The following is a 13,262-nucleotide window of genomic DNA, read 5'->3' on the forward strand; positions in this document are numbered from 1 at the left end:
CTTCCTCTCCCGTCTATATTGCCCACTTGCCCACTGTCAAATTTAGATCTGTGGGACGTACTGAAAAACTACGTGGAGATGAAAAATAAATGAGATAAAACAGGTCAGAATAGGAGGAGACACAGAGCAGGAAGCCAGCATAGTTAACACACGGATTTGATCATGCCCTGAAAGCAGCTTTCCACTCTGTCTAGGGTTGGGTGATATGTAAAGATTTTCCAACCAGCAATCGTCAGTCCAACAATCACCGATTGGGCAACATATTTGCGCATGCGCAGACTTTTTGATGGGTGGGGCAATGTAATCATACAACACAGAAGAAGTCCAAACATGGTCTCAACCCATCTGGAGCGCAGAATGCACAGAATTTGGACAAACTGCTGAAATGCGTTGACAGAGACATCTCAGGGATTGTTGTCTCCAGATGGGTTAATTGTTAATCGTGTTAGTCAATCATGACGGCGAGTTAACGCTGACAGCACTAAAGAAACATAAAGTCACCAATTTGGGATTTCTTTGGCTTTAAACCAGGCAAAAGAGGTAAACCTAAGGATGTCACCAAAGTGGTGTGCCGCTGGTGCAGACGTATAGTGCGAGTCTATCTAGTCTAGTCTATCATCAATAGTTGATATATTCGTCCATTCTGTAATCCAGCTTTCCTCTTCCCTTCCATCCTTCACTCTCCCACTTTGGCTGCATTGCTTCTTAAATCTTCTTAGTTTTCTTAAAATTCACAATCAAAGCAAATTTTCGACAATTTTGTTTTCAGACGAACAAAAAGAGGTCATTTGAGCGCACTGCCTAAGGAGCCAGAATGGGACACCTCCACGTAAGTGCTATTTGAACAGGACTAGCATTTGGGACCTCTTGCTATTAGTCAAACATGCTGTGGTCATCACTGATCAGAATCTTGTGCAAATCTGTCATGCCCATAATTCATAAAAGCAACACTTCCACCACTGATTAACATAGTTTGTCCAGATCACAGACATCAATCTCAAATCTCCGATCCAAATCAAAGGCTTCTTTTGATTATAAACACCAGACTGTATATAACAGGGGGAAGCGCCCACAGTGGTCTCATCCATTGCATCTCAGCTCTGCCTTTAAAGCTATCAAGGTCACATTTTGGCTGACACTTAACTGCTTACATGGCAGCCAATCAGAAGTGACCACATTTTGACAGGAGGATGGAGTGATTATCGATAGATAATATTTTCACACCCAAGGATTCCCCTTTGCGGTCGCTCGTGGAGACTCATGAGCAAGGACACAACCTGAAGGAAAGAGAGATCTGGAAGAAGGACGAGATTGTAAAGCTGCTATGTTGGATTTTAAACCACTTCAAAGTCACTTTAAATCTCAATTGTAAATTGAGATTATACATACCTCAAAGTGTATATAAATTCATTCTTACTCTTCCTATATTTATTGTTGTTCTTTTGCACTGAATGGAACTGGAGTCTCGTTGTCTCGTCTCTTTATATACTGTACTTGTCCCGACCTGTGGGATCAGCAAGGCGCAGATCATCATATCCTCACACTGCCTGTAAATACACAGAAGCCTGAACGAATGTTTGAACTTTTAGCTTCCAACCATAGATGTCAGTAATTCTGAGCAAAAAAGATTATCCTGCGAACAAAACACAGACCCACGAGAAGGTTACTAATGTAGCCGGGTGGAAGTTCAATATTATGGGACATGCCACTGGATGGCGCTGTTTTTCTTTTGGGGTACCTCTGAGAGCGGAAGGGATCATGGGGATCTACGGAGACATGCCCGAGTGCTAGCTTGCATTGGTTTTATGTGGGTGTGCAATGCCTTTTTTTTTCGCTGCGTGATCTGTTTTGAACGCAAAGTGTGCAACAGTTAAGGCACCAGGAGTGGCTGCCACCAACTTCGCCGTTCGTCTCAGAGGGATCCATATTCCGTTTTCTGCTGGATTAATGCACTGAGAAGCCACTACAGTTATCTTTGCACTGCTAAGTTTTGTTTTATTTATGTTTGGGTTTATATCAGACACGAAATGACGCTAGATGTCCTTGAGTTCCAGATGCTGATAAAGTTGGGGAAATAACCTGCAGTAGCAGTGGGTTACCAGAGCACAAAGCTGTTACTGGATAGGAGCTGTCTGTAACAATTTTATTTCTTTATTTTTACAACCTTGTTATTTTCTTCTGAGCACTTACTTTATCATTCAGATTAAAAGAACCCCAAAGATAATCTGTGTTCTGGGCTGGTTAATTTAGCCAGGCTACACTAAAATACACAGAGGTCCCCAGTTTGTTACTAGCCTTGAGTAAACAGGTCTCTAGTCTAGGCCTCACTGGATATTCCCAGTATATTCCCTCAGTATTGCACTAAATTTGTTGCAAGAGGATTCCTCTGCTCCATGATGATGATCAGGGAAACATCTCTTTTCAGTTTTGCCCTCTTTGTAATAATAATAATGGATTGCATTTATATGGTACTTTTTAAGACCCTCAAAGCGCTTTACAATTCCACTATTCATTCACTCTCACATTCACACACTGGTGGAGGCAGCTACAGTTGTAGCCACAGCTGACAGAAACGAGGCTGCCATATCGTGCCATCGGGCCCTCTGGCCATCACCAGTAGGCGGTAGGTGAAGTGTCTTGCCCAAGGACACAACGACCAAGACAAACAGAGCTGTGGATCGAACCGGCAACCTTTCGGTTAGTTTTATGCAGAATTATATTACTGTGGATAAACTTTGTAATATTTAGTCTTGATCGCTCTTTTTTGTGCATCTTTTCCTTCTTCTTTTATTGCAGTGTGGGCTGAAGTCAGTCCCTCATGTTACTACTATGCTGCTGTAGCTCAGAGTTAAACTGGTTTACCAAAGAAGACGAGGGCCTGTGTTCCACAGAGAGCTGCTCGATGTAAGAAAAAACAAATCTGGTGAACTTTTTAACATCCTTTTAAAAGCATAGAAAAAAAAATTGGAAAAGCTGAGGGGTGCAGCACCATTTTTGTAATGCATAATTTGTTCGGGTGAACTGTGCTCCCTGTGGCATGGGCAGCAATGATAACTGCAATGATGGTCACTGAATTTTACTGAAGTTCTACATTTTTCATTGGCCCATTTGTCATGCCATTATGATAGGGCAGCAGAAGCCTAAAGGGAACAGCTGGCGGCTTTGGAAGTGTAGATCAGTGGCTGGGAAAATCAATGACTAACCCCTCCTTTCTTCCACCATCGCTCGACAACTTCCACGATGAACTCCAGAGCTGCTGCTCCACAACTGGCTGACTGGAGTTAATGCTGTTCAGCAATTTTGGGCAGTTCCCAAATGTGAATATGAAGCAGGCCAGTGAACGACAGCAGGCATGCTCCCACTGACTTTCCTTAGAAAGATAAAGGTTAGAAAAGGGCTACGCACAATTAGGATAAGCCCTTTGTGGGAAGGCTGACTGCATAGAGACTTTGCGAGTGTGAGGGCAGTTTTTAATGAGTGCTCAGAAAAGGTAGGTAGAGGTGTCCTTGAATCAAATTTGACAGAAAATAGGGGGAAAAGTAGAATCTAACTGGAGGCAGAGAGATGAAACTCGGCAGTGTAGGTAGTCTTACTGAAGGTGTGCAGAAATCAATACTTTTGCTGATGCTGCAGTTCGTATTTGCGGTCCATAAACTGAAGAAAATCTCTTGTGTTAGCTGAGGACCTGTCATAATTGTGGCCATGATGCCCGTGCATTCCTGCCTGGCTGCTCTGCCTCTGTCAGTTCAGTCTGCAGAGGAGGAGCAAAGTTCACTGTAGTCGTTCTGAGACACTTTAAGGCTTTTTTATGAAACTCACAGTGGTAGAAATGAGACATGTTATTCAGGCAGCCAATCTTGAGCCATACTTTTTCAAATATACTGTGAAGCTATGAGGTGATGAAGAATCTCACTTTTCAAGATAAAAGGATCAACAACGAAAGCGTGATATGAATTGTTAGTGTGTGGTTACTGAGGCTTACATATCTATAGGACAGATTATAAAAGAAAATAAAAGGTTTCAGGAGGAGGTCTGGGTCATGTTACACATTGTAAGACACAACTAGTTATAAGATAGAACTGGTTAAGGTTAAGGGTGAGATGGGCCCAAGTTAAGGGGAAGTTCATTCACATTACTTCCTTTAATTCAAAACAGTTCACAGCAATATGAATTTTAAGCAGATAAATGGAGCTAACTGCTAATTCTGCAAAACTCTGTACTATTTTCTTTACTTGTCCTGTGTGAGGCTCAACTCTTTAGCACGTGCTATCATAAAAGATTTCGGTTTTGCGTCCTGTCTGCTCGTGCATCCTGCTCGTCACATCATTCATTCCCTTCAGACTACTGAACAGATCTATTTAACATAGCTTTCTATGTTGGAATCCAAAAGGAAAGACTCATTTATTTATTTCTAACCTGTTGAACTACCTAACCACAGTTTTCTGCATCACAGCAACAGCAGATTTGTTTTCTGTTGAATCAGAGAGATACTGTCGGGGTGAGGGATAAGGGAGGGTTCCATGCTTGTTGGCAGGTTTGGTCAAGAAGCCACTTTGGAGGATGATGTGGTGGTTTTCTAACTTAAAAGTATTGTGTTTAAAGCCACTAATCATTGATGAACAAAGAAAATTATGTATCTAAATTAACACACATGGTGATAGGTTTGTAGCATAAACCTATTCGCTGGAACGTTAAGGACAATCTGCTACACAGCAAAAAGCAAGACTCAAGGCACCAAAGTTCTCTGGTTACTCATGCATGAGGGAGACCTGGCTGGGGCCAAGCGTCGTTCCACCACTTGACCACCATCAGACTCTCAGCCAGGCTCCCCATAGCACTCCTTTTATTGTGGTTACATGAATATGCATAGGGTCATTAACATATAGCATCTTACATAGGTATACATGTGAACAAAGAATACTGTGTGTGTGTGTGTGTGTGTGTGTGTGTGTGTGTGTGTGTGTGTGTGTGTGTGTGTGTGTGTGTGTGTGTGTGTGTTACTGCTGATCAAAGGGTCAAACATCCTTGGTCAGGAAGAGGGTAGACTCCCCCCGGTGAGGAAGTCCAGCAGTTCATCTAAACAGAAAAGCACTTAGACTAGAACAGACGTAGCTACGTTAATCCTACCATAAAACAATTAAGACAAGATGCGACCTCTTCCCATGCTCCCAGGATGTAGGTGTGCATTCTAGTGGAATACACACCAAGCCTCTGTAGCCTGTTAAAGATCACACAACTTATCACTACACAATTGATTATACACCTCTAAGAATATATGGTTAAATGTTTCCTAATACAAATGACAATAATAAAATCTAAACCCAACACATGGCATGCATACACAGTAGCTTGCACAACTTGCACTTTGGTAATAGATTCAGCATTTTTATTGCTGCTTTAGTTGTGCATTCATAGTTTGCTCTTATTTTTACATTGAATCTATAACTGACTCATTGGTGTTCAGCCAATAAGAGGTCGTGAGTGACAGCGATTACAACAACAGATCTGAAGTGCTGCAGAGCAGAGTAAGTGCTGCTGTGGGAGATGATGAACAGCAGCTGAAGCTGCTCTGACTGGCGGTGTCTGTAAAGACTGAAGCCAGACTGCAGAGGCAGGCCAGAAAGGGCAGAGTGGGCGTCATAAGTCTCTCCTATTACAGTGCACAGAGTGGAGAGGCCAATAACTCTGCTGGAGAGCTCCAGTTGAGTTATAAAATGTTTTGCACATAAAGTCAAAAGTATAAGTACTGCCACTGTAGCTGGAATTGGTGCTTATACTTCTGTCATGGACTCTAAAACAGATCAGAAAGGGAACACTGACTTCATATTTCATTGTAACAATAATCAGAGTATTTCATTGTGGCTGTGCATATATCTGTCATATTAGGGTGTAAATGAAACAGAAAGAAAACCTACTTGGTATCCATCCCATGATGCACCTGTATGGAGATTTGTGCACCTAAACCCAATGAAACAACTCGATGAAGTAAAAAAACACTTAAGTGAAACAGGAAACACATTTACAGTCTGCCTGCTTATTTCTGCTTCAAAACAACATTATATGTGAACTTTATCTGGTTATATATTGGAGCAAAGCACATTCGTGATTCATATTCATCATGGAGTATGTGTAAATTTAGATTCAGTACCTTCACATATAGCATTATTAGGCATGTTATCTGTAATGTTACATTGTAACGTTCATAACCTTTTCAGATATAATGTATCAAAACACTTGATTTGATGATAGCAAATGATTATTTGGCTGCTTTAAAAACTCTTAGTGTTAAAACTGAACAGAGAAAGTTCTTCACTTCTTTACACCCTCTTGCATGTAAATCTGCTGCCGGCTCCACTCAACAACTGTAGGCTCTGAATGCCGAGCTCAAGAGAAAAACAACAGTTGGCCTAAAAGCAGGAGAGCAATTTTCTTTTACTTCCCTGCTAAGATTTTCCCCAACGAGCCAGAGAATCAAATTGTTGACCTTTAAAACACAAGAAGGCTGCATCTCTGTGCCTTCAGGCTGCCACAGCAGAGGGAACGTTAAGAGCGGAGAGGGCCCAGCTTTACCTGCTATAAATACTAGAAACTCAGAAAATACACAGGAAACAAATACCACCTGTCCACAGCGCACTGCTACAGACAACTCCATCAAAAATGGTGCTAATGAACTAATTGACTCTTATGATTCTTTGCTTTTGTGTAGCTAACAGTGAAGTCAGGCACGATGTCATGCTGAACAGTCCCTTCTTTCTTCCCTTTTTCGTTCATCAGACTCTTCTACTTCCAGCTGCTCCCTTAATGGTTACCACTGCAAATCATTTGCCTCCATCTCACCCCATCTCTAGCATCCTCCTCTATTAAATCAGCCCCCTGCATGCCCTTTTCCAGTTCTTGCATACATCTTCTTTGTGGTCTTCCTATTTTACTCCTACCTGTTAGCTCCATATTTAGCCTTCCTTGTCTAATACATCCTGGTTGACCGCAAGTATTAAAACTTATCACAACCTCTAGAGCTTGTAGCTGCTCCCGGATGTAACCCCACTGCCACCTTAAGCCCATCTGTCACTCCTACCTCACCATTGTCTCGCTGTCCTCATACATGTACACATAATTCACACAATTGTGACCTCTCCAACATCGTGTTAAGCAATCTGGTGAAAGTTTACTGCCCTCCTTCCTACATATACCTTCACAGGTATGTCATCTGTACCAACCACCTGTCCACTCTTCCTCCTTCTTAGTTCTCTGCTCTTTCCTGCAGCCATCCTCTGCTCTTCTGTTTTCTTCATCCATCAGCTTCTTTCCAGCTTGATCTGTCTGTCTAGACAATTGTTAGAAGTCATTTTCTCCTTTCTTATATATATTTGTTTTTTGCATGATTTTAAACTAAGAAGGAAAGCAGCAGCCCAACTATAAAAATTCATCATTCATTCGATATGTAGTTAATTGTGCCTAAAGTCTGTGTAGATATTTTTGCTTTCATATGACACAATTTGCAAATATTTCTTTAAAAGAAAAAAAAATAGAAACAAAATTTGAATCCTCAAAGCAGAATTTCACGACCTAGTGGATGATGTTGCACAGATGGTGTGCATTTCTGCAGTCTATATTTATGACATACACTGTTATGTTCAACTGATAAATTCCACTCATGGATATATTAATAACAATGGTTATTGTGAATTTAAGACTAAATAAAAGTTTAATAAATAAAGTTTAATGCATAACACAATCCATGATGGTTCTCTGACTATATTGTTTTTGTAACTCGATACATTTACAATCACAATAGCAACAGTTTTAGAAGTTACTCACAAAGATATTAAATTAATTAATTAGAGTCAAAGAAATAACAGATTACAATGTTTTGAGTCATTATTATATACTGCAGTTCTCTTGTGGGTGGAGATAAAAAGAAATCAATCTGTTTGAGTGGGCTGTGGCATCTCGTTTAGCCTGCTGACATCAACCTGCCTGGCTTTAGCGCTCAGCTGTGAGCACAATGCTGTCCTGGTCATGGGGAAAATGATCACATCACCCCCACAGTTCAATCTGAAATTATGCGTTTGGATGCTAAAAGTGCTCCCTCCATTTGTAGGCTTGAAAATTGTCACATTCATGTCATTGGTGTCTGGTTAAAATGAGAATTAAGGCTGCGGCCACATTTCAAACTGTCATCTGTCACCCCTGGAAATGTTTTATAATGACCCTCAATTATGTATTCTGGATGATGTTGCTAGGTGACCACACTGGCTAAGTGGCTAATGGGATCAGCCGGTGGTCACTCAGAATTGTGGGCTTTAAGCCGGCCAACACTCAAAAGCCGAAAACTCCCTAAGAAAACCACATCTGGTGATAAAGATTCCATCATCGAGGATGGGCTGCTTATTTGCCTTTTTCCACAGTGTTACAAAAAATGCATTACATAGATTCATTCATTACCATTTCACTATTCATGTCTAGTTTACATTGCTAAAATATAACTATTGTAGCAGGACTTGTTTTCCATCTGCAGTTACACTGACTCTTTCACAAAGACATTTTTCGTTATACAAAAATAGTAAAAAATGTTTGATAGCCTACATTTTTTCCACGTTGGGGTTTGCAGCTCTGCTGGCTGCTGCGGCTTCCTGATTTCCCAGCAGGATGAGTCTGACTTCATCTTATCTTCCATTATCACTTCCCCCCCTTTGTCTACACCTGTCTGATGACTGAATCACGCTGAGGAGCCACACTTCTCCATAAAGACCCTTGCGTGAATGTCTTTATTAGCAGTTGTTTGCCCTACGCTGGGTTTTTTTTTCTGTCTACATTTGAATCCTCCAGGAAATGGATTAAGGACCAAATTAATACCACTTATTGTGACAATGTCATTACACCCTCCAACTGAAATGTTAGCTAAAGTGCTGATCTGATATCTGCTGCCTGAATCCAAATCAGTTTCTCAGTTTACTCCCTCTTTATTTCTCAGTGAGCCGCTCACTTCCCCACACCCTGAACAGCCTCCAACATGGCGGAGAACATGCTTATAACTGCCCACTCAGGGATGATGTGTGTTTTGAGCAGTCAGACAGAAGAGAAATCGCTCTCACTTTCTGCCCTTACTTGTGGCTTGTAGCACAAACACAAACAGCAGAATGAAGCGGTGAGAGTGCACATAAACACAATTACTTAGCAAACTCACCACTCTGTCAACTTACACATCAAAACATGAACAAAACAACATGTCATACACTCTCTTAGAAGAAATTTTAGCTACTACCACACAGAGACCGCCATATGCAGTACTTCACACATGACTTCTAGCTATACAACAGCTGAACCGCATCATACTTGCAATCTCATGCCTACAGTGTTACCTTGGCACCCTGGGAGTCCAGAAGCAACCACCTTTCTGCAATGAGAAAAATTGCTGGATACACGGTATGCAAGCAGTATGGTGACAGGAGGTATCACCCTGGAGTAAAATTTATAAAGTGGATATTGGTGCCGTCAAAAAAAGCAGATGGACTCACAGAAAGGCAAATGAAAATCAATGGTTATGACAATTTGCATATTTGTGATCAAGAAACTGACCTCACAGCCAATTGCCCACCCTCCAACTCCAGGTTGACAAAATCCCAGTTGCTTCATTTTTCTTTTGCTTTCTACTTTCACCTCTGAGGTGAGAAAGCAGGTCTTCCACTGCTCTGATCTTAAAGCGTGTGGCCTTGTGTGACCTGGCCACGCTAAGATCTCTTGACGTTGTACTCTCCAAACAGACACCATGAAAGTCTCCTAACTAAAGTTGCAAGACCCTGCAGAAGAGACCCTGGTTAGCTTAGTACACACCACTAACAAGGTGAAAAGGTTTAAGTTTAAGTTGTTCCTTCATCAAGAGCAACAGAACAAGTTTGCACAGTGCCATGAGACCCATGCATGTCTTTGGAACCAGGCCTCTGGAAGGATAGCATCAAAAAAACTAGAACTAAGAACTAGAACCCTGAATGAGCACATCAGCCTGACAGACAGACATAATCCCTAATACAACAAACTATATTCAAGGAACATATGCTGGTAAATCTGTGCAAATGTTGTTGTTTGATTGTAGGAATGGTGCCAATTTGCTATGTGTAAAAGATTAACAAAACAACTGAACTGAGGTCACAAGGTTTCCATGACGTCCTGTGACCAACCTGTAGTCCAAAAGGAGCTGATGATGTAGGGGCAGCAGACACAAAGACTACACTGGGGTTTCTACACTGGACTGCTTTATTTCCCAGTTCAAGGTATTTCAGTGCAAGGCAGTAATAAACACAGTAACACCTACTCACCCATCCACCCACCCACCCACCCATCCATCCATCCATCCATCCATCCATCCATCCATCCACCCATCCATCCAGCCATCCAGCCATCCATCCATCCATCCACCCATCCACCCATCCGCTATATTTTTCTTACCTGTATATGAGTATATCATCTGTGGAACTGTTGTACTGGATCTGGTACATGCGCACTCCTGGTATGTGGTTCTGTGGAGGCCATCTAATGGTGGCAGAGCTGGACGTCAGATCCGACACGCTGACCCTGTGCTGGTCAGAGCGGGCCTGGCCTCCGCTGATATTGGATTTGATGGACGTAGGGATGTCTGAAGGCCCCGGGTCAGGGTCCAGCTTGGGGTCAAAGTGTGGAGAAGGGTTCACGACTAACTCGACAGGAGCAGTGGCCTCCCCGGCAGCATTGGACGCTATACAGGTGAACTTTCCAGAATCCTAGAAATCATTTAAAAAGATAAGAAAAAAGCCAACATTTATCCAAATTATCAACCTCATAAATCCAAATTATAATGAACATTATTTTTATAGTTATTTTGTTTTCATATAGTAATGTACGTTTTCTTCAATAAATGAATAAATAGGTTGTTTTAGTAAAAGCTGTTTGATATATATATCTACCAAAATGCACATCGTACAAATTTAAATTTACAAACCACGATTTGTTTGTTTTTTAACAGGCTTGAACAAAAATAGCTTGTTTAGTGACAATCTTGTATCAAACCAATTTTAAATGAGTTACTATTCTGCAAAATGAAGGCACCAGAGCCAGTTACACTTACTGATGCAGCATTAATCTAGCACATTTATAATAAACCCTTGCATATCTATATTCCTTGAAAATGAAAGTGCTTCTCTACCTTGACGGAGGCCTTGAGAATGTCAAGGGAACCATTCTCGTAGCAGATTGTTCTCGATGTGTTTCCAATCAACTTCCCATCTGGACTGACCCAGTGTGTTGACGGCTCAGGGTCACCGATGGACTTGCATCGCAGGCTGACTTCCTGACCCTCCATTACAAACATCTTGGAGGTGTGGCGCGTTATCATTGGTGGCTCACAAACAAACTCCTCCTATGAGGGGAGACATGAACTCTCATTTATCCAGAAATGTAATTGTTAGATAGATACAGCTAAATCGGTAAACAACAGATGGAACAGGTGAAATGTATCCAGTGGGATTAAAGTGCATCTTTTCATGAAAAACAATAATTTTTTTCTGCTTCTGCTAACACCAGCAGTGCATTCTTCCAACAGCAGAATACAGAAGGAGTTTGGTTGTTTGCACATTAAGATTAAGAGATCTCAGAGTTTCTCAGCCCTTGCATTATTTAAAACCCACCCACTGGCACCTAAGCCTGTGTAAAGCCAACCAAAACCCTGGTGGAGTATTACTGCGAGGCCAAGGAGGGGCAGCCGAGGCTTATCGGGGCTTACTCATCATTCCTACTACTCAGCAAGTCTCCGAACCTTTTTCAGGGTCTTTTTTTACCAGCAGAGATGATTGCTGACCTGATGACCGCTGGGCTGGAGCGTCAAATAAACCACTAGGGCCTTTCAGTCCTGTATTACATTTTGACCCTCAATTGCTTCTGTGAATCTCAGAGTAAAAGACTGATTGAATTGGGTTGTTTCCCAGCGTGAGCATGTGAAAGTGTGAAAGTAGGAGAATGTGAAGTCAGGGCCTTGAATGAAAACTAGTATGAATACTCGTTCACTTGCCTTACAGAAGTGGATAAACAAAATATCCTGTTTGTCCCACTAAATTCAACTAGTACCAACTCCCCCTTGTTGTCCGAGAATATTTAAGCATCAGTCAAGAAACAGAGCAGATGGAAAGAGCAGCCGAGCTGATGCCAAAGCAGGAATTCCCTTGCTGACCGACTGCTGATGTCTGACCTTTGTTGGAAACTGTGGAGGGTTTTTTGTTCTTGCAATGGCAAAGAGGCTATTAACTCTCTGAGTATTAATATGCCCACTCACTTTGGTGACACAGTGGTCTCTGGACAAACCTCTTCACGAGGCTAATCCTCTTAGAGTTATCATACAGCACCTGAATCAAAGGTCTCTACATCATCCTCTTTAAAATGATACCAGTTAATCCTATCTTCACCTCAAAGTGCACCTCCACTATTATCCAGGTAAAAAAAGTGCTTGGTATCAGCCACTTTAAGGGAACAACTTAAACTTTTATTGTTTTTTTAATCTGGTGTGCTTAGTTTTAACACCAGCAGCAACAGCAGATCTGCTTTTTATTGTTTTTTTTCTGCCTTTTATAATATGATATTAATGCATTAATATACAAACATGAAAGAGAAAAAAATTGTAGTATTATGGCCTTTCAGGTTGTAGATATTAAAGTCAGGTGTTAGTGTAGAAATACTCTTGTCTTCTGTCTTCTTCTTAGCTCAAAATGTATACGTGAAGTGAGTAGAAAGACTACAAACGGTCATGGATGCCTGTGTTCTCATACACCAATGACATCACAGCAGTTCTTTTGCCGGGTACATGCCCAAAAATTACACTACACTAAAATCTCGAGTTTGAGTTTCAACAGCTGCTGTTTGTGGCTCTGTAAAGTCAACTTTTAATGCAATCTGCAGTGTTTTCAGCCAGAGATGTGCATGGCACATTGTGTTATGTACTTTTTACAAAACACCCTAACCTTAATCCTAACCCACTTTTTACTTCCACATTTCTTTTCGTTCCTCTGCTGAAGTTTAGACTGTAAGATATGTCACATCAACAACAACAAATCTGCCAAACTGACAAGACGACAGTAAAATTTGATGCTCAAAATGAACCAATCCACCTCGAACGAGGATACAAACAATCTCAAGCTTTTGGTAAAAGTATGTTTTTGTATTTGAAATCATATTTATATATGAAACCGTTCTTACTCCCAACGCGTAACATACTGACGATTTGTCACGCCCCGAGGCGT

At 41.3% G+C, this 13,262-nt stretch overlaps 1 protein-coding gene across 1 annotated transcript in view; it reads right to left on the reverse strand.

The window, feature by feature from the left end:
- Positions 1–13,262, reverse strand: part of LOC146654726 (leucine-rich repeat and fibronectin type III domain-containing protein 1-like protein) — a 440,352-nt gene that overhangs the window by 32,908 nt on the left and 394,182 nt on the right. The window contains exons 10-11 of the mRNA XM_085380451.1: positions 11,180–11,392; positions 10,447–10,757 (exon numbers count right to left, since the gene is read on the reverse strand). Of these exons, the coding sequence (XP_085236577.1) occupies positions 10,447–10,757; positions 11,180–11,392 (524 nt within the window). The remainder of the gene's footprint in view (positions 1–10,446; positions 10,758–11,179; positions 11,393–13,262) is intronic.

The sequence above is a fragment of the Rhamphochromis longiceps genome, linkage group LG14 (assembly GCF_057381845.1).
Source record: "Rhamphochromis longiceps isolate RC_006_pf linkage group LG14, R_longiceps_female_GT1.1, whole genome shotgun sequence".
Lineage (NCBI taxonomy): Eukaryota > Metazoa > Chordata > Actinopteri > Cichliformes > Cichlidae > Rhamphochromis > Rhamphochromis longiceps.